Source organism: Strix uralensis, unplaced genomic scaffold (genome assembly GCF_047716275.1).
Source record: "Strix uralensis isolate ZFMK-TIS-50842 unplaced genomic scaffold, bStrUra1 scaffold_123, whole genome shotgun sequence".
NCBI classification, from domain to species: domain Eukaryota; kingdom Metazoa; phylum Chordata; class Aves; order Strigiformes; family Strigidae; genus Strix; species Strix uralensis.
This window is the reverse complement of record NW_027436764.1, coordinates 235,696-258,600: the sequence shown is the minus strand read 5'-3', so window position 1 is coordinate 258,600 and position 22,905 is coordinate 235,696. Positions and strand designations below refer to the sequence as shown.

The window sequence follows — 22,905 nt, the reverse complement described above, 5'->3', positions numbered from 1 at the left end:
AATATTTATCTTCATGTTACATATGCCAAACAGATTATAAAATGATTCAGTAACTTTAACTGTTACAAGTCTACTGAAGACACAGTTTGTTTTTTTAAATTTCCTAAAACTGAAAAGCATTGTGAAAACTAAAACTGAGGGGAAACCTGTAGTGCTAAAATAACCACATACTGCTCATGTCAAATTTTTTTAAAAATGAAACAAACTCCCTGGTGTTTTAGAAACAAACAAAACCAAATCTTTTTCAGAGGCTCCCTTCTAATTAAAGAACAAAATCCTCTTTCCATTTTCTGATGCTGTTATCAGTTGGTATGGCTGTCGGTTATCTGAAATCTCTCAGCACCACTTCACAAGATAGAAGATGTCATTAAAAGACAGCTTAACAATGGCACTGTGCTACCAACCTGTTTTTTATATACTTGTCACCATAAATCCAAATTTACACTTAGATTTATTAATTTCAATTTGGGTGTTGGCTTGTCAAATCTCTTAAAGTCAAAAGTATAGGAAATAACAGAGAGAAGAAAATAGTAAATGTCAGAATGGTTTGACTACAGGCATTTCTAGTTCCCTTCCACAAGTTTGTTTAGTGTTTATTTCACGTTTGAATAGTTACCTCTATCCAGCAGTAGTCAATGCCTCCCTACTGTTAGTCATAGCATTTAAATAGTGGCTGCTTCTGTAATATAGGTAATCATTATTCTTTCCGGAAGAATCCTAGTTAAAATTTGTCATGTTTATTTTCTTAGGATTTTGTGAAAAGTGAGAACAAGAAAATGCAAAACCTGCTATGACTAATTCACCTTCTACAAGCAACAAGAAAATAGTTTGGTTTTGTTCAATTTTGAAGTTAGTTTCTCCTTTCATAAGTCCACCTTTTCTGTAAAGGTGGACTTGTGAAAGGAGCAAACATTCTTATGCAGCAGTATCTTAATCCTTATCTATGTATTTTAATAGGATTCTTAAACACGTACGTTGTCTTCCTACTAAACTTTCTAAGCTAACCAAGGAGAGTCAGTCTGTATTTGCCCAGAACGTGTACTGGCTGCAGCGTACAGGGATTCCCAGGGAAGGATGTTGCATGCTGAGTAGTTATGAAGACTAGTTTGAGCATACTCTTAGCATATGTCATGTTATAGGCAATTCCTTTTGAAGTAAAACTAAGGTTTGTGTCATCTATATGCATGACAACTATAAAAATATGATTTTAGGCCTTAGTAGTAACCTGGGCAGGCTCAAAGGGTGGACAGTAGATTTATTTTCACCATCAGTTTTCTTCTGTTTTATAACTAGAACAGCTAGTCTAATGAAATACTCTAAAACTTTGAATCTACTTTTTTAAAAGAAACTATTTGTTTCCTATATTACTCATGCCCTTAGATGTATTCTGTGAAACTGACAATTTTTTTTCTTTTGGGTATAAAATAAGGTTGTCTACATTGCTTGCTGCGGCAGTATCATTAATGAGCAGAGGTTTCGGTAGCAAAGCTCAAAATGTCAGCTTGAAAATAACATTGAAGCCAAACAAAATGGAATTAAACTTGAAGATAAGTCAACTTTTTGACTTAAACAATGACTGTGTATTTCTGTACAGATGTCTTCTACACAGAAGAAAAGAAAAGAATACCCCTTAAGAAAGCAAGAATCTACTTCACGTAAAAAGTCAGCTAAAAAGAAAGATGGAACACTACAAAAAATTGGAGATTTTTTCCAAAGTTCTCCTGTTATTTTTCACTCTAAAGGTTTGTACAGAATAAATAAGGCTTATTCCATGTTATCTGGGTATTGTAGAATAGCTTTTTTCTACTGTAATCTGTTAATGTATGTGCTGTTAAAGGCCACGTCTGCTGCATCCAGTTGTTCTTTCATTTATGAAACAATGGAGTCTGAGCTGGGGCCTGCTCTGCTGAATCTTGCAGAGTAGAAGAGGCCGACTGGATTACAAGGACCACATGGTTCTAAAGTTTAGGTTAAGTGTGAAAGGTAAGCCAGGTAGAGCGAAAGGATGCAGTGTGGACTATGTGCGTATAAATTTATCATAAAAGCAATGATAAGCTCAAAATGTCTGAGTTACTTTGTTCTTGCTTACAGTAAAACAGTTAAAGGCAATTTCAGAAACTTGACCTGTTGATCTAAAAAAATCAAGAGTTGAATTCAAACCCAGATCTGACCTTGTTCTATAAGCAATCTCCCCCCCTCTTCCTGTTTTGTTTCTGTGGAAATTGTATTAATGTTTTTTGAAGTATGTATGTAGGAGAGGAAGATTAGTTCTACAGAATCTGAAAGCCAGTATCTCCAGAAAATATGTGGAAGAGTTCAATAAACTAGCTCTGAAGCAGTTAATGGATTTCAAGTTTAAGTATAGCCTTGGGAAAATTAACTGCTAGGACCTTCCATTGAAGAATATATTTTTATTCTTTCCTACAGTAAGACATGATTTCTGAGTTACTGGGTTTTTTTTTAAAAAAAAGATTAAAATTAGCAGAGGGCACAAAGAATCACCAGTGTTAAATTCTAAAAGACACTACTATTTGGCTGGTTAAAACAAGGTTAGTCATTATTCACGATGCACAGTTAAGATAGTGGGATTTCTAACATTTTTCACATTTGTCAGAGTGGTTCCATGAGGACAACATGTCATTATCAATGGAAGCCAAATTCAGAGTAATCAAAATTTCACCCTGGAAATACTTTATTTGAGCAAATGAGGTCTAATTTGTAACCTTTATTACCATGTCCTGTATTTTTTCCCTCCTTTGCATAACTTAGTATTGATTGGGATCTCTTCTTTCCTTCTAGCTCATAAGATGCACACACTCATCTCTTCATAGAGCTGGTACTAGTTTGATAAAACTATACAAGTACATAGAGAAAATTGACTCAACCTTGTGCTTCTGTCAGTACAAAGAAGTTAAGCCTGGTTTTCAATTCCTGTTGTATTTAACATCCAGTGAAATCTGAATCCCAATTGATTTTTTTGGTGCTATTTAAATGTGTCCTTTAAGCTTTTGCATTTGAAGCTATAGAAAACTGTTTCAGGATATAGAAGACTGTGGTAGTCAAATACATACCACTTCTGAATTTTTATGTTTAAATTTCAGACTACATCTGTTTCATTTTTAAACTGATTTTAATAAACCTTTATTCATTAAACCTTTATTCATTAATTTTGAGGCTCATAAAACCAATAAGACATTGATTTACAATAAATTTTTTCTTGTAGCAAAGAAGCTGATGGCAACAATAAGCTCTCCCAAGTCTGCAGAACCAGAAAATGTCAAAGGAAAGCTCAAGCCAAAACGATCTAAGAGAAAGCTGTGTTCAACGGACAGTTCTTGCCCTCTAGATATCCCTGATTCTTCGGTAAGTGATTACGGGTTAGTGTTCTGTCCGCTGTAATCTATTTCTGTAATCTGGGCTTAAAATAAGCTATTGGGGGGACAGAACAAACCTGATTGAGTCAAGTTGCAGAAGAGGTTTGAAAGTACTGACTTATTTCTTTTGGTCTTTTCTTCCTGATGTGTTACTTTAATTTTCTCTGTTTTCTCGCTTATCTTCTCTGTGTGTGACTGCTGACTTGTTGTATCACCTATATAGCAGTCATGGCGATATCTTCACATTTGGAGTCTTAGATACCTTAGCTGTGGTATGTGGAGTGTTACTTTTTCCTCTAGTACAGCAGTTGAGTCTTAATTTGTTTTTCCAGTAGTTGGTGTTCATTTAAGAGTAGCATGAAGGGATAACAGAAATAGAGACCATTAAGGAATCCATAGATTTGGAATAGCATGATTGAAACACTGAAGAGAAAGGTCTGCATGTACGATTAACTTTGCAGGGCAAGTGAGCATCTGAGGTAATTTCCGATTCCTTTTCTGCCCAGCTGCTATTAGGGTTACTTTAGGATTTGGATACAGCCATGCTTTTCAAAGCACAGTTTCAGTAGTCTTCTGCGTGTGCTTAAATTGCGTTGCCCTGTCTAAACCAGCCTATAGAGAGTCTTATAGGCCAGGGCTTGATGGACTGTTTCTGAAATCCAGCTTTATGGTTTTGTCAGTAACTAAAGTGCTGAGCGTGCTCTGGCTGTTAGAAGTACATCTCTTCATTCTGTTCAGTCCTTTTTCATTCGCTCTGGTGAGCATTTGCCCATACTGAGTTATTCTGTTGACTTTTCTGTAAACTGTATGAATAGATGCAGCAGTAACCAAAATGCTGTCCACAGGAGGCTGAAGGAAATGACAGGAAGGCAGGGCAAAAGAAGCTAAGGAGCTTGGAAGTGGAAGAAAAAGTTAAAGACTGAATCCTGGGAAAGTCAGAAAGCTAAAGAAATTTAAGCTAAAAATATGTTTTCTGAACGCTTCTTGTTTCACAAAATGAGTATTAGAGATAAGAAGTGAGAGCTGCTTTCAGATCACTGTTTTCTTTGGACTTTGATATTTGTTTCAGCAAAAAAAGGGATTTCATATGTTCCCAGTATTTTTTGCTTATTATGATGCACTAAAATGGTGTCTCTGTTCTGGAGACCTCTGACTAGAAGATAATAGGCAAAATGAATTCTGAAAACAGCTTCTGGGAAAAAACATGTTGTTGGTTACATGGGTCTAGAAGTGCATGTCATTTGTCACTGAAGAAATGCTGAGTAACTCTTGAAATATCATCTTTTTCAGGTCTTTATAGAAAAAAAGAGAAGGAAAGCGATCAGCTAATCATCAAGCGACAGCTACGCTCAAAAAGAGCTAAATAATCTTGCAAAAGCATGTTTGTATTTTCTTAGTTAAGGCATATTTACAGTGTATTGTTTCAGGTGATTGTATATAGGAAGTAATAGGTACTTAGTCATGCTCCAAAGTGTTTATAGAGATGTATAGAATTGTTCTGATGGGTTACTGTTCTGATTCCATTAAAGTTGAAATACTGTTCAAGAAGTTTGTGTCTGAATATTTTTTTTTTTAGGAATGGTGTCTCTGGAAGTGTTCATAATTTATCCATTGTGCAGTAAGAACTATGCCTGTGTGGAATGGTTTAAGTTGTTTTTTTCAGCTGGCCAATATACCAACCATAACTTTTAATGAAAAAAATATGAGTATGCAATAAATTCTGTGAAGTGACAAAAAAAGGAATTGGCACTATGTGGAGAAATATGCTTTTTATCACTGGTGTGGTTTAACTGTCTTTTATTTACTCTTCTAAAGGAATTTATAAGCACAATATTATTTCTTTGGGGATTATAATATCCATAGATAATTATAATCTGCTATTAAAGTGACCCACTCTCAGACATTTGACGTTTTATTCCAACCATCCAGTTCTGCTCAACTAGAACAGCTATATGTAGTAAGGTTTCAGCTTATAATCAGTGACTGAGTAAACATTTAAAACCCTTTTGGTTTCACCAATGTAGCATTTACCTAAGTCACGGGCAGTGACTGTATTTCGTAGGATTTTGCACTGTTTGAGGAACAGTCCTGATCACCTTTCAGAAAGAGCTGAAATTACATTGACAAGGACCTGCTGTTGGCATGGATGGAACAAGACAATCCCAGTAAGTGATCAGGTACTCTAACTTGTTGCTCATGCAGCTTTCTTATTTTTATTTTCTTGAATTAATGCCAACCATACAACACTGTTTTTACGTGGACTATTGGATTATTTTGATTATTACTGCATTTTGGTCTGTCACCCATCATCTATATGATTCTATGATGCCTTTGTTTAAAGAACTCCTTATCAGTCTGTTTTGCACGTGTATAGCACCACAGGAAGAATATCTTGTCTACAGGATTGCATTTTGAGGTTTGGTATTGTCTTGACCACAAAAATTTTTCAGAAATTCTCTGTCAACATTGAGTCTGAGATTTATTTTTTTTTTTGTTCCCTCCTTCCAAGCCATACTGGTTCATCAGCAACAACCAGTTGGTCTGTAGAGGCAGTGATAGTTTGCTCATACAGCCAGATAAGTGCTGCTTATTTTTGATAGTACAGCTGCAACTTTACTGTCCTTTTGAAATGATTCCATGATTTAAGTTATAAGTGGGGTTTTCTGTTTGTTTTCTTGGACTGCTGCTCTCTGTTGTCTTTTGTTTGATTGAAGACAAAAAGAATCAGATTGACTTGAACATGAGATTAAAGTTGTTTTTCTTGAGAGGAAAAAAAGGGACTTTGAATACCTGTTGCAGTTTTGTTTTAACAAATGTGATACCTTTAAAAATGCAAATCAACGTAAAAATGGTCATTAGTATTTCTTTAGTAGAAGTAGTTTTCCTTTCCTCTTTATGTGACTGTAACTTAAATGTGCTGTGAGTCAGTTCAGTGGCAACAAATTCTGACATGGTTTTCTCTGCTGTTATCCAGTAGATTGTCTGAGCATGAAATGTCTTTTCATAAGGATAATGCATAGTTCAGTTCTGTAGATCCTGACTTGTAAGATCAGATTCTCATACTGTCTTTTCTCTAGTTTCATGGCTGTAAAATGGAGTTGTACCCCTATACTCTTCAACAAAGAAAGATTGATATTTTATTCTTTCTAACTTGAAAGTGACAAAGTGAGCCTGATCCACCAATCATTCAGTTCTTCCATTGCTTCAACTTTTTGTCTTCATCTGTCTGTGTGAATGAGAACTTAGATTTCCTTGTCAAGCTTGCTCTTGACATCTTCTTTCTTCCCTCTTTTCGTTCTGTAAAAGAAAGATGTAAAATTCAGGTGATGATCAGATAATTCTAAATAAAAATAAATGCAGTATCTCTTTACAGGCAGGATTTTATACTTTGAGCCCCTCTGTCCTTCCCGAGATCTTCCATTTTCTGCTATCCGTGTCCAGATACCTGGATTGATCTTTCAGGGCTATAGAAGAGCACAGCAGTGAAGATTCTTGCCTCATGTAGGTGCTAATTGCTCATTTTACAGAAGTCTCGTAGCTGGAGACAGTAAATATACAAGGTGAAGTCATATAACAGTCTTAAACAATAGGACAGTACTTGGAATAGTTATTCTTTGTCTTTCTCTTAACATTTTGTCTGGTTTTCTCCATTTTTAGCAGATGTTCTCAGTCAGCTGTTCATCTTGACCCTTGTTGCTTTCTCTGAACAGTTTCAGTTAATTTTAGAACCCATCAGCATGTGCCTGTTTAGCTGGATTGTTCCTTCCATTGTGTATAACCTGGCACTTGCCTGCAGTGAAATTCATATGTCATCGTGTTGTCTTGAATGGCAGTTTGATTGCTTATTAAATCATCAAATGGCCTTATAGCTCTTATTTCACCAAAAAACATCTGCAACATAAGCGCAGGATTGGAAGAATGCTGAATTACTTGATTGTTGCGTGTAGGATTTCTTTATTGATTCAAATGTGTGGAAGTAATAGAAATATCTTCAGCCATTTGACATCTCTGAAATTACTGATTGATAGCTCCCCGTATCAAATACAGTATTTCATAGTTTCAAATAACTTGTGCTTCTTTCTGATTTTGTTGGTAAATAACAAGTGTCAAAACATTTAAAAGTTTATTTCAATGACTCTGGTAAATTTTAGTTTAGTTATCTGCAACTAACTAGGAAGAAGAATCTCTCAAATTAGTCAAGCCACTGTGACACTCGGGGATGCCCCTGTATTTCCACCTGTGTTGCCAGTTTTTCTAAGTTCTTGTATTTACTAAAATTCTATCAGTGTTGCTGAGCTATCTGGAGGCTGTATGACAACCTGTTTTTTCTGGAAGTCATTTGAATGGGTGTTTTCAATATAATCTGGGCATTAGAGTAGCTATATACACATGTACAAAAATGTTGTCTGTTTCCCTTACCCTGTTTTTCTGTCCCTAAGGTAGCCTTTGCAAGAATTGCACTGAATTAACTTCCTTCACAGGTGGAGACTTGGTTATCAAACTCCATGGTTACTGATTTTGAATATATACAGAAATAAAGCATGCTCCCTTTGCTTTGGTCAAGGGATGGTGATTTCTGTACTTCCTACAGCTCTTGGAGTTTGAGCCTGTGTGTTGGAAGCCTAGAAAATGGGTCAGACTTTGTGTACCACCTTTGTCTATGTCAGGATTATCAATTATTTCCTGAGCAGGAAGAGCACAGGTGTGATAGGAAGGAAAAAAAGGAATTCAAGCAAAAAGGTTTTTTTGGTACTGTCACATATAAAGGTGTCACTTTCAGTTCTTTGGCAGTAATGGGAAATAATTTTTTTCCTGGTCAATACTGAGACTGGCTGGGTATTGTCATTCTTTCAGCTCCTCTGGACAGCGAAGCAAAAAGGTGTTTTAGGACATCATTTGCCTTTTGCCTTCTGACTTTTTCTCATAAGTGCTGTAACTGATTAAAAGCTGAGCATGAATAGGCCTACTCTTTAATTTAGTCTTACCTTAGTGTAAGATTCATCAATCAGCTTGCAGAGCACAGAGAATTAGTGTTAGTCTATTAATGGAGGAGAGCTCAATTCTTTACCTAGCAAAGACCAAAGGCAAGCACCATTTCATGGAAATTTGGTCTATGTTTTCACATGGTAATACTGAAACTTTTCTTGTTCTCTTCAGAACTCCCTTGGCCGCAGGAAGGTTGTACTCCAGCAGTGTTGTGTGATGCGTGTATCTCTGCAGCGTTGGCTGACGAGGGGAATACAAGCTTCTGTGTATGGATTTTGGTCATGCACTGCTGGTGTGCTGAGAGAACTCAAATCCCACAAAGGAAAGTCTCCTGGGGTACCAACAGTGACTTCCACTGGTTTGCTCTCCCCGCCCCCCACCCCCATTTGGGTAAATCTAGTTCCTGAAACTATCTGCAATAGGACAACCTCGTTCAGTATCAATCTCTTCTATGCACTGAAAACTTTTGATACTTAAAGTTTCTGTTTCCCAACAGAATAAGCTTATAACCTTATAACTTTAATAACAGTCTCTTAAGACTTGGCCTCACTTCTTTGGTGTTTTGTTTTCCCACACAAGGAAGGAAAGTCTTCTGTAGTATGTAACACCTGAATCCTGCAAAGTGCCTGGTACAGCAACACCGCTGTCTTTGAAGAGTTCCTTTTGAGCACGTCACGCTGGGGATAATTCTTAGAAAATAGCCTATACTAGTGTCAAGCTGCTCCAACTTTTCCAGTGGTTAAGCCTCATTTTGAAAAGACTATTCCTTACTCAACTTCAGCTTGTTTGGGGTGAACACTTTCTCTTTTGCCATGCTCATGGCACTCCAATTACAGACATAATGAAGTTTTCTGGAAGGAAAATATGAGGACACTACTTCATATAGGTCAAACTTTTCTCTTTGAGAAAACAAGGAGGAACAGTGGCACCATTTGATCAGACAGCTCATAAAGTGAGGGGAACTGTTTCTGGAGTTGAGAGTGAGACAAGGGAGCGGAATATTTTTGGGGTGATTTTTCAGTAATAGCTTTCCATAGATAATGTAAGTACTTGAACGTTAATGAAACTTGATTAGGGCTGTGAGAGAGGAAAAAGAAAATATTTTTAGTAAAACATGCTTACTTGGGTCTCTGCAGTCGGTTACCATGTCTCACGTACGACAGCAAAATCCCCAGGACATGGCGCCGAGGCACTGCTTGAGATAGCTGGTCTCCACACCAGGAATTTTATCTGGGAGGTGCAGGGGGGTGGAAATGTTTTGCTTTGTTTTAAATTAACGCACTTTGCAGCCTGTTTAGCCAAGCTGCATAAAAAGTGCAGAACGGGACCCTGCTGGACTAAATTCACTTGACACTACCCGTGCACACAAGCGATTAGAATATATAGCCCTGGGACAGGGTTTTGTTTCTTGGGTCAGGATTCTGAGACGAAGTGTTGGTTTATATACACTGATGCCTACTGTAACCTGTTCACCCATTGCTGCACATGAACGTTTCACAGGAGTTTATATACTCTCTTTTAACAAAGACAAAAGGTACTTCCGTTGTAAAATTCATTGGGCAGAACTAGAGGTCCTCCTAGGCTTGAGAAAAAGGATGAGATCAGATTCATTAAGGGAGAGTTTGTTTCCAGAGTTCCTGGATTCAATATTTATAGGTCTTTGTATTGATGGATAAAGTTGGACTCTTTTTTTTTTTTTTCTGCCTAGAGATGTTGACACTAAACAAAAGCAGTATTCTGCTATAGGGGTGCATTTCATGTAGGTGCTATAACATTGTTTTATCTTTGAATTATCTATGAGAATAAGGATTATTCTGAGAAGCAAGCTTTGGCTTATTTCAGAACGTAATGCCAAATTGTACCTTCCCTGCTGGGCACTTGAAGCCTCCATGTGCTCACAGATTGCTGCTGAAAAATGAGTTCTGAAACTCTTGTCTGGGGACAAAGACAGTTTTTGGGAGTTTAACTGAAAGATCAGCTTTTTCAATTCATTAAATAATTAGATTTGGGTAAAATGAGCTTGCACCTCTTTCACTTCGTTTTCAACTGTTTAAAGTGTGATTTGCTTTTAACAAGGAGTCCCTTTGAATCATAGACGAATTGCTAATGTGATGCTTCAGTGCTGTTTCATGTCAGATTAGAAAGAATAGAAAGTTCTGGCTAAATAAATGAAGTGGATAAAGGAGAGGCAGCATGTGTAGATGAAATAACTCAGTACCTTAAACAGCATGTCTATTTTAGATCTCCTGAAGGTATCATACCTTACGAGCAGGTATACTTCGTCTTGGAGACCCCATGTCAAGTGGATAATTCTGACTGCATATGGAGAAAGCTATCCACCTATGCTCCTGTGTGCATGACGGACCAGGGTAGATTTAGATGTTCTTTTCTTGTCATCTGTGGTCAATAACCCTTAAATAGTACTTCTGCTCTGACATGTGTTATTGCCTCAAAGCAGCACCAAAAATGATTGCACAGGCTCTGTGCAAAACCCCAAAGACTAATCTTCCCCTGAGTGACCTTTCAAACTTCGGGTGTAGTCAGACAAGCCCAGCTGAAAGGTTCTTGGCTGGCAATATGTCCCCATGCAATCTCCTATGGATTCAGTTGCTCAAAGGATAGAAGTATGGGAGGAAGCTGACATGAGTGAGTACTTGAGAGTGTTTGACAGGAGTGAATTGCCTTAAAAGCAGCTGGCAATAGAATGAACGGTTATATTTTCTGAAGAAGACAGAATTACAGTATTTGTTGCTGCACAAATAAGCTTTTTCCTTGCTTGTAGACTTGTGATATCCAGGTTTGTGTTCTGGAGAAAATGATTGGTGAAAAAACCCACATAAAATATGTATTTATATTTAATTACCTTATTAAAAACTTCAGCTGTGGAAGTTTAACTTCTTGGTGTTAGCCAGATGCATCTGCACGTGGTTGCTTATTAAATCATCAAATGGCCTTATAGCTCTTATTTCACCAAAAAACATCTGCAACATAAGCGCAGGATTGGAAGAATGCTGAATTACTTGATTGTTGCGTGTAGGATTTCTTTATTGATTCAAATGTGTGGAAGTAATAGAAATATCTTCAGCCATTTGACATCTCTGAAATTACTGATTGATAGCTCCCCGTATCAAATACAATATTTCATAGTTTCAAATAACTTGTGCTTCCTTCCCACCTTCCCACCATCCACCATCCAGAATCCCCCATCCACCATCCCACAATACACCATCCACCATCGACAATGAACTTCCCACAACCCACCATCCACCATGCACCATCCCGCAATACAACATCCACCATACACCGTCCACGATCCCACTTTCCACCATCCACCTTCCCAACATCCACCATCCCACCATCAACCATCACTCTTCCACCACACACCATCCCACATTCTTACATCCACCATCCAACAATCACCATCACACAATCCACCATCCATCTCCCCACCATCCACCATCCAACTTCCCACCATACACCATTCCCATGTGACACCCATATATAAGAAGGGTTAGAAGGATGATCCGGGAAATTACAGGCCTGTCAGCTTGACTTCAGTGCCCGGGAAGCTGATGGAGCACCTCATCCAGAGTACCATCACACAACACGTGCGGGACAACCAGATGATCAGGCCCAGTCAGCATGGGTTTATGAAAGGCAGGTCCTGCTTGACAAACCTGATCTCCTTCTATGACAGGGAGACCTGCTTATTGGATGAGGAGGTTAGTGCCAATCTCAAGAGGAACGCAGCATTCGTGACTCCCAGGCAAGACAGCTACTACACAAGTACCTAAACAAGGAAGTTATAGAAGTAGATGCATTTGAAATGATTGTTCTTACAATTTGCTAACCTGTTCCACACATAACATTTACAAGATAACATTGTTTGAAGTTTGGCAGAAACTAGTTTTAAAAGTATTATTTGACTTACTCTAAGGAGATGCATGCAATGTCTTACTCCACAGGGAAATGTGTACATTACTTCTATCCCATATTACTTATTTTGGTTTGGGTTTTAGGATAGCATTGGAAAGGACAAAAAAATATTAACACGGGAGGCAAAAGTACCTAGAAAAAAGGAATCCAATCAGATAAAAACCGTTATCTCCTTCCAGTATTAATGAGACCTGGGCAAATGCTTCCAGTAGACAGCAGAATGCCTCGGGGTCAGATTGCAAAAATGAAACACTATAGCTTGAAATGGTCGGTGAGCCCATTGAAGCTGACTCCGATTAACTGCAATCTGCAAATTACTTGAGCAAATATTTCCATTCAAGGAATCTTCAAGTTATTGATCATGTAACATTAGAGGCAAAGTCACAGAAGGGGTGAGAGTGAACAACTTGGAACAAGAGACGTTAACAGAGCTTTCACCTGTACCAAATATTTTATAATATGCTATTACATCACAGAAGCACTTTTTAAAAAAAAAATACCTTTGGGAGACCTCGGCTGGTCCGAGGGATCAGAATGTAAGTTTGATATTGACCTTGAGCAGATAAACGTGTACCCTTAAGAGGCTTGAAAGTCCCAAGAAGAGCTGAGTAAACAAGAGTAAGGAACTACCAGACCGGAACTGCCTGACCGCAAGGAAAGGAAGGTTATTGAGGGTGCAACAGAGAAGAGGTCATCCAATCATGAACTGTTAGTCTCTAATTAAACCAATCATATATGGATACATACTCTTAATAAAGTTATAAAAAAGCTTGTTAGAACAATAAAGTAGCCATTTTGCACAATTTGGTGTTTGTCGTGTCCGTCTCAACAGCGACACACCATCAGCCATCCACAATGCACCACCCACCATCCACAACCCACCATCCACCTTCCCACCATCCAATATCCACCATGCACCATAAACCATACACCATCCACTATACACCATGCACGATCCTCCATCCCACCATCCAACACCCACCATCCATCTTCCCACCAACAACCATACTAGAATCCAACATCCACCATCCAACTTCCCACCATCAACCATCCCACAATACTGTCTACCACCCACCATCCACCTTCCCACATTACATCATCCACCATCTACAATGCAACTTCCCACCACCCACCATCCACCATGCACCATCACGCAATACAGCTTCCACCATACATCTTACACCAACCCACCATCCACCATTTACCTTCTGACCATCCACGACCCAATATCCCACAATACACCATCCACCATCACACAATACAAGATCCACCAGCCACCTTCCCACCATCCACTGTCACCCACCCACCACCCACCATTCCACAGTCTAACATTCACATTCCACCATTCACCATCCCACAATTCACCATACACCGTCCTCCTTCTACCCAAAACACAATACAACATACACCATGCACCATACATCGTCCACCATCCCACAGTCCACCATCCATCATCCACCTTCCCACCGTTCACCGTGCACCATCCACTATCCCAAAATGCACCATCCACCTTCCAACCATCCAACTTTCACCATCCCACAATCCACCATCTACAATACCACAATCCAACCATGGCCATGCACCATCTTTTTCCCACCCTCCACCATACACCATCGCCCAGTCCACCATCCATCATCAACCTACCAACATCCACAATCCACCATCCCGCAATTCTCCATACAACATCCACCATCCACCATCTACCATCAATCATCAAGCATACATCATCCACCATCCCACAATCTACCATCCAACATCTCACCATCAACCATCCTCTATCCACAATCCACCATCAACCATCCCGCAATCCAGCATCAACCATCCATTTTCCCACCGTCAACCATCCCACAATACACCATCCACCATTCAAATTCTTCTTTCCAACCATCCACCCTCCCACCACCTTCCCACCATCCACCATCCAGAATCCCCCATCCACCATCCCACAATACACCATCCACCATCGACAATGAACTTCCCACAACCCACCATCCACCATGCACCATCCCGCAATACAACATCCACCATACACCGTCCACGATCCCACTTTCCACCATCCACCTTCCCAACATCCACCATCCCACCATCAACCATCACTCTTCCACCACACACCATCCCACATTCTTACATCCACCATCCAACAATCACCATCACACAATCCACCATCCATCTCCCCACCATCCACCATCCAACTTCCCACCATACACCATTCCCATGTGACACCCATATATAAGAAGGGTTAGAAGGATGATCCGGGAAATTACAGGCCTGTCAGCTTGACTTCAGTGCCCGGGAAGCTGATGGAGCACCTCATCCAGAGTACCATCACACAACACGTGCGGGACAACCAGATGATCAGGCCCAGTCAGCATGGGTTTATGAAAGGCAGGTCCTGCTTGACAAACCTGATCTCCTTCTACGACAGGGAGACCTGCTTATTGGATGAGGGAAAGGCTGTGGATGTAGTTTACCTGACTTCAGTAAGGCCTTTGACACCGTTTCCCACAGCATTCTCCTGGCAAAACTGGATGCTCACGGCTTGGATGGGCACACATTTTGCTGGGTAAAAAACTGGCTGGATGGCCGGGCCCAAAGAGTTGTGGTGCATGGAGTTAAATCCACTTGGCGGCTGGTCACGAGTGGTGTCCCGCAGGGCTCGGTTTTGGGGCCACTACTGTTTAAGAACTTTATTGGTGATCTAGATGAGGGGATCGAGTGCACCCTCAGTAAGTTTGCAGATGACACCAAGTTGGGTGGGAGTGTTGATCTGCTCAAGGATAGGGAGGCTCTGCAGAGAGATCTGGACAGGCTGGAGCGATGGGCTAAGGCCAACTGTATGAGCTTCAATAAGGCCAAATGCCGGGTGCTGCACTTGGGTCACAACAACCCCCAGCAACGCTACAGGCTTGGGGAGGAGTGGCTGGAGAGCTGCCAGTCAGAGAGGGACCTGGGGGTGTTGATTGACAGCCGGATAAACATGAGCCAGCAGTGTGCCCAGGTGGCCAAGAAGGCCAATGGTATCCTGGCTTGTATCAGAAATAGCGTGGCCAGCAGGGCCAGGGAAGTGATCTTGCCCCTGTACTTGGCACTGGTAAGGCCGCACCTCGATTACTGTGTTCAGTTTTGGGCCCCTCACTACAAAAAGGACATTGAATTATTCGAGTATGTCCAGAGAAGGGCAACGAAGCTGGTGAAGGGTCTGGAGCACATGTCGTACGAGAAGCGGCTGAGGGAACTGGGGTTGTTTAGTTTGGAGAAGAGGAGGCTGAGGGGAGACCTCATCGCCCTCTACAACTACCTGAAAGGAGGGTGCAGAGAGCTGGGGATGAGCCTCTTTAACCAAGTAATAAGTGATAGGACAAGAGGTAATGGCCTCAAGTTGCACCAGGGAAGGTTTAGACTAGATATTAGGAAGTATTTACAGAACGGGTAGTTAGGCGTTGGAATGGGCTGCCCAGGGAGGTGGTGGAGTCCCCATCCCTGGAGGTGTTCAAGAGGCGGGTCGACATAGCACTTAGGGATATGGTGTAGTTGGGATCTGTCAGTGCTAGGTTAACGGTTGGACTAGATGATCTTCAAGGTCCTTTCCAACCTAGATGAATCTGTGATTCTGTAAGTACTCTGAGTGATGTCAGTGAAGGATCTCCTCGCAAAATATAAAACAAGCTATGCACATCATCATTAGTTAGGCCCAACAACAGCTGTATCCAATTTATGGCTCCCAACAGTTTTTGTAAATCATTTAAAGTCTTAACATCAGTTTTAAGTTTAACCTGTTGCAGGACAATGGTCTGTTCACAAATTCTCCACCCCAGGTACAGCCACAGTGATGATATCTGTACCTTTTCAGGCGCTATTTGCAACCCCACTTGAGATACTGAGTCTTTGGTTAAAGCAAGAGCCTTTTCCATGATCTCCTGTGTTTCTGCTGCTATAAGGATGTCATCCATATAATGATATATAGCAGCCTGGGGGACTGTGGCATCGCTGGAGAACAACGGACATGTTGTGAGTGATCCAGACCAAGGGGCCTCACTGTAACAGCAAGCTGCAGCTGTGTTCAAGGACAAAAACAAGGCCGAGATGTCCTGAGAAACTACATTCCTGCCCAAGAGATAAAGATGTTGGAATGTGGAAAACAGAGGGTCTACCTGGGGGGAGAGCAGCGCGTGGACACCACACTGGGACCAATCATAGAGGGCAGAAAGGCACGTGAACAAGTAGCTTTAGCCTATTAGCAATAAGATAGCGGCGCGTGAAGCTTGTGATAGAGTATAAATTGCTGTGTAGCCTTTAATAAAGTGACATCAACTTGATCAAATTGGTCATCTAAGTTGTGTCCGAGACTTCCGCGTCAGCAACTGGCGCCCGAACAGGGACCCGAGGGAGCCTCATTGAAGATACGCGGGACTCAAGCCCTGGGGAATCGGGATCCTCCCGTTGGTGCTCGCCCGAGCAAGAGAAGACGGTCCGGAGGGGGCGGAAGCAGCCGTAGCAGGTGCTGCCCCGGCACCTGGGAAGACGCGCGCGCAATCGTCGGGAATCTCGCCCTGATCAGGTGAGCGGCTGGGGAGGAGATGGGGTCCACGCTGGGTAAAGAAGAAGCAGCAGTGGTTAAGCTCCTCCAACATATACTCTCTAAGAGAGGATTATCTTATCAGGGGAACCTGAGGAGGGTGCTGTTGTGGGCTCGGCAGCGCGGACTAATCCCCTCAGTGACCGCAGCCTTTGAACCTGCTACTTGGAAAAAGATCATTGCGGCGCTGTGGGATGACATTAGCTCAGGCTCTAAAGACAGTAGGAAACTCTCCACTGTGTGGAGATTGGTCTTAGACACTCTGAAAGAACTGAAAGCGGAACTGCAGACCCCCGCCTCTGCTTTCACTGCCCGGTCAGCAGAGGCAGAACGCGCTGGCTCTCAGGATTCCGTCACTGCTGGGACGTTTGTGGGATCCCTGTTCCCCAAGGCGGCTCCTAAAAGGAGGGACGGGGACGCTTCACGCGCAGCACCCGTGCGGCAGGAAAATCAAGAGCAAAAATCAACAGATTTACTCCAGATCGACTCCCCCTCCCCTCAAGCCCAAAAGATCAATCACCGGAGCGCACGGCCCCGCCCTTCTCCCGCCGCCCCTCGCCCGACCCCCCCGCCGCCGCCGCCACCTCGCCAGAGGACGGCGCTGACCCAGCCCTGCCCCCGCCCTCGCCCCCGATACCCCGGTGCAGAAACAATCTCGTTATGATTTACAAGATCAGCACTTGCAAGAACTCACGAGAAAATTAGAGCAATTTGAAGTCCGAATGCAGCAAGTGGCTCAGCCCACCCCTACAGCACCGCCACCTCCCCCTCTTCCTATTAACCCCTTCCTCCGTGACACGGGTCGGGGGGGGGGATGGTCAGAGGGAAATGGTGGCTATCGGGTCGCTGCCATCGTCGGCCCACATGGGAGGGGGGCCACTGGCTCAAATGGGAGGGGGGGCACTGGCTCAAATGGGAGGGGGGGCACTGGAACGCGCGAGTGGTAATGATAATCCAGCAAGCCGATGGCTGGGAGTTATTCGGGATTCTATAATAGAGGGGCAGTTTAACGAACTTGGCCCAATGACGTTCCCGGTAACAGTAACCCCACAAGGCAAGGAGTGGGAAGCCTTAGATTGGAAAGTGATTAAGGAGGCAAAATTAGCTGTAACACAATATGGGTTGAAATCACCATATACAAATTCAGTAATTCCGCATATCTTTACAGCACATTTATTAACTCCGTTTGATGTGCGCATGATTGTACAAATCTTACTAACAGCTTCCCAACAATTGCAATTTTTCCAACGTTGGCAAGTGGCCTGTGACGCTGCCGCAGCCACACCCCATCAGCAAGGAGATCCTCTATATGAGGTGCAAGCTCAAACGCTGACAGGTGCAGGCCCTTTTGCTAGCTCCAACTGGGAAGTCGGATTTCAACCAGAAGCATTACCGTTAACCGAAGAATTGGCCTTAAAAACAATGAAAAAGCAGCGCCAGCATTTACAGGAATAAGACAGGGGCCCACGGAGCCCTATCCAAAATTTATTGCCTGACTACATGCCGCTATTGATGTTAATCCTGAGTTACATGATGATGCTTGGGGGGCTTGGGACTTTCTTAGTTTTATCACTATCATTACTTATGATGGTGCTGATGGGAGGGCTGAAAGAGTCTTCAGTCTTAACCGCCTGTGGCCGAGACCGGCACTGCGCTCTCGCCCCCGCCCCCCCCCCCCCCCGCCAAAAGCAGCAGTTTTTACAGAAGCTGCTGACACTGGCATGCAGCACCCCACATAATCAATAAGCAATGGCTTTATATATTCTTAACAGTGTTTTGATGTTTGCAGCGTTTATCATTTTATGTTGTGTGAGTAATAAGTGTAAGAGGCCTCTTTGTGTGATTGCTTTGCGTGTGCGAGATGCAGCCCAGCGGCAGCTGCGGACTGCAGACTTCTTTGACAGAGTGCCATAGTACCCGCTGGGTCATCGGTGCTGCCTGTTTGTTTGGGCTCAGTGTTTGAAGTGTCATAGCTGAAATAACTCCTCTAGCAGGAGGCAGTAATTCTGTATTAATTGTTGTCTTGAATTCAGGTGCATACTCTGTGGGGAGAGTGCACCTTTGTACCATCTATCTGAGAAGGGTATTGTCATAAAAATCATCAACAACCTTACAGGGGTTGTTCGTTTTACCAGAGGTCATAGATGCATGTTCAGTAACAAAAGGGTCAAAAATTACTCAGCTTGTTATTTTACTACAGCTCCTCCTAATAGTATGCCGAGAGGCTGGGGTGACTCAGGATTTGGATCAGCAAGTACTCCCGAAGTATTTTCAGCTCAGACAGGAAGACAAAGTCGACCTCTGATAAAATGTAACCTCACTAAAGCAGAAGAATCTGTTGCACTGACAGGCATTTTATATTCTGGTGCGGATGTGACTGTAATATCTGCGAGCAGATTGGCCGTTAGCTCGGGTAACTCGAGTGCTTTTCGGGGTTGGTGGTCATGTTGTAACGTTTCAAAGCAGAGATCTCATCCATGTAAGGGGCCCAGAAAACTGGGTAGCAAATATTCATCCATTTATATTGGAAACACCTATTACATCATGGGGTCGTGACTGTATGGCTCCATGGGGAACTCAAATTGGATGAAATTTGTCTTAAGGGCCACTGCAGCACAACCCACCCCTAAACCCACCCTGAAACTAACCTGGAAAACAGAATCATCTGTGTGGGTGAGTCAGTGGCCCTTGCCAATGGAAAAGTTGTTCCACCTGAATGATTTAATTCATGAACAGTTAAGTGCAGGACATATCGTACCTACCACCAGTCCTTGGAACCCCCTGGTGTTTGTTATTTTAAAGAAAAGTGGTAAATGGTGACTTTTACATGATCTCCAACACATTGATTCCCCTAAACTGGCATCTTGTAATAAATGATCTGAAAGATTGATTTTTTCTCCATTCCCTTGCATCTGGATGATGCATCTAAATTTCCCTTTTTTGTTCCCAGTATTAATGTTAGTGAACCTGCAACACGGTACCACTGGGTTGTTTTACCATAAGGCATAAAGAATACTGCCACAATGCAGGTCTCCCAGGCTGTTATATATCATTATATGGGTGACATCCTTATAGCAGCAGAAACACAGGAGATCATGGAAAAGGCTCTTGCTTTAACCAAAGACTCAGTATCTCAAGTGGGGTTGCAAATAGTGCCTGAAAAGGTACAGATATCATCACCGTGGCTGTACCTGGGGTGGAGAATTTGTGAACAGACCATTGTCCTGCAACAGGTTAAACTTAAAACTGATGTTAAGTCTTTAAATGATTTACAAAAACTGTTGGGAGCCATAAATTGGATACAGCTGTTGTTGGGCCTAACTAATGATGATGTGCATAGCTTGCTTTATATTTTGAGAAGAGATCCTTCACTGACATCACCCAGAGTACTTACAGAGAAAGCAAAAACAAGATCTCCACCGTGCGGCTAATGCCATCTCAGAAACACGGTAAGCACGGCTTTCACATGCAATTTTTCCACCAAAATGCCAGGGCAATACAAAACCAGTTTTCTTTATCAAGGCATCAGGCTGAAGACATCATTGCGACTTGCCCTGAATGCCAGAAGGACTCCTTCTCTTCAACAGCTAGTGGTGTCAACCCTCGGGGACTCACTCCTCAGAATTATGGCAATCTGACATCACTCCCTTTGCTGCATTTGGATCGTTAAAATAGGTGCCGTCAATATTGCAGCACTTCTCATCACAGATATCAGATCAACAAGAAATCCAGGGCAAGGCTCAAGTCCTGGAAAGTGTAACTGGGAAGGACCATATCCTTTAATAACCTGGGGAAGAGGTTATGCTTGTGTTTTCACAGGTTACAGTCCCGGTGGTTACCAGCAAGCTGTGTGCAACTACACCTGAGGCGTGAGAGGCAGCTTTTGGTGGACACTCAGGAGCCAGCTGTGTGTGCTGTGGATGCCCCTGTGTCGACAGTTTGTGGTCTCTTCAACTGATCATTTAAGCAGAATGTATGGGTAATGCTTGCTGCTGCAATAGGACAAAATACACTATCTCTGTCCTTAATCACACTGCAGTTGCCAACTCTTTTAAGAGAAAATGCTAACAGTAATTGCAACTCCTTGATGAAATTTATAGGCTTACTAGTCACTAGTGAAAGATGTAGCTTAGACAGAATGTAGCTATTAATAAGGATGAAATGCTGTAAGAATGTGTGTATTTGACTTTCTTTCTTTAGCAATATTAAGAATTAGGAACTTAAGTGTTTAACCTTATTAGAAACTCCTTTGGTTTTCCCCCTTGAGTGGTGGCCAGGCTCTGGGTGGAACCCAACAGGAGGATGAAATCAGATATTTCCGCTCAAAGAAAATTGCCAGTTATTTTGGCCTGTTGATTTGGATATATGAGGCTGGACCTGCTTGCAGCGACTTTGGATGCCTCACCTACAGATGGACGCATCGCGTAGGATTTCTGGTTTGTGAGGAAGGGCACTCTAAATTCTCGATGCATCCAGGGTTCCCCAGCAATTGCGGATCTGAATGTTAGCACCCCATTAAGCAAGCGTGTTATTTCGTATTTTCCTTACTGTTTATTTTTGTAGTATTTAGTCATATCCCTTAGTTATGGGTACTGAAATTAGCCTACTCTTTTTTACCTAATAACTGTAACTGCTGTATTGTCTCTAGCATTCTGTGAAGCTGTTTTAAGTATGCTGGTTTTTTTTGAAGTTTGCCTAACCCTTAATTGATAAAGTCTCGAAATAAGTCTTGCAGGTGCTGCTGCAAAACAAAGAAAGGGGAGTTGTGGGAGGCATTGGCCTGTCAGCCTTACACAGCCTCTAAGCAATAGCTAGGGTTGATGAAGAACAGGCCTTGGAAGATAGATAAGAAACTGCTGAGATGTGTCAAGGTAGCAGGCAAAACCAGCGGACAGCTGCAACACTGAACTGTGAAAAAGTACTAAGCTGTGAGAAGTTACCATCGTGGTAGGGCAGAATGCGCCAGAGAATATGGGAAATTAGTTCAATTGATCCGTGAAACTGATAACGGACCAGCCTATACCTCTCAAAAATTTGCTCTTTTTTGTCAACTCTGGGGTATACGTCACATCACAGGTATACCACATTCCCCCACGGGGCAAGCCATAGTGGAGAGAGCGCATCAAACTTTAAAAGTGCTTTTGCAAAAACAAAATGGGGGAGAGGTCTTGGCTGCTGCAGAACCATTTGCAAAAGCGGTGTATGTGTTAAAGTACTTACGGCTCACAGGTGATAGGGAGGAACCACCAGTAGTAATACATAGCATGGATCTGAAATCTGATATAAGCCGGTGTGGAGATGGTGCTTTTGCTCAGTACAAAGATGTTACTATAGGAGAGTGGAAAGGACCTGTGGAACTAAAAATGACGGGTCAAGGCTATGCCTGCGTTATTACCGATACTGGCACTAGATGGGTTCTGAGTCGATGGGTGCGACCCTGGAAAAAGGGTTAAGAAAGATGAAACAGAAACCGAATGAGATATTAACTTGGAGCGAGGGTTATGTTTGTGTTTTCACAGATGCCAGCTCTCGCTGGGTTCCTGCTCGGTGTTTGGCCTGTGTTGGAACCTGTCTCAGGGTGAAGGATGGGTGGTCTCACAACCAAACGCCACCGGAAGCCCTGAAAATCCGTTCTCTACGTGCTTGGTAGAATTACCTGTGGATACATGGCCGAATCCACTGCAGTTTTGGCTTAGCAAACAAACTAATGCTACTTCTTTGGCTTTAAGTGGTCTTTTAACTGATGCTGATAGTGTCAGACATGCTACGTTATAAAATAGAGCTGCGATTGACTTTTGCTTCTAGTGCAAGGACGTGGTTGTGCTGAATTTGAAGGAATGTGCTGTATGAATCTATCTGATCATTCAGAATCTATTTTTAAAAGCATTCAGCAATTGAAGGATGGACTCAAACGCTTAACAGAAGATGATGGCTTGGACTGGCTGACAAGGATGTTTAAAGGTTGGGGATTATCTGGTTGATTGATAACATGAGTCAAAACTGTCGGAGTAGTCCTTTTGATTGTAGTGACTG

General features: G+C 42.1%; 1 protein-coding gene across 1 annotated transcript in view; it reads left to right on the top strand.

Annotated features, from left to right (window-relative positions):
• Positions 1-4,922, top strand: part of LOC141938502 (kinesin-like protein KIF20B) — a 38,128-nt gene extending 33,206 nt beyond the window's left edge. Inside the window, exons 25-27 of the mRNA XM_074857351.1 lie at positions 1,595-1,742; positions 3,224-3,363; positions 4,665-4,922. Of these exons, the coding sequence (XP_074713452.1) occupies positions 1,595-1,742; positions 3,224-3,363; positions 4,665-4,703 (327 nt within the window). The 3' untranslated portion in view covers positions 4,704-4,922. The remainder of the gene's footprint in view (positions 1-1,594; positions 1,743-3,223; positions 3,364-4,664) is intronic.
• The last annotated feature ends 17,983 nt before the right edge of the window (positions 4,923-22,905 follow it).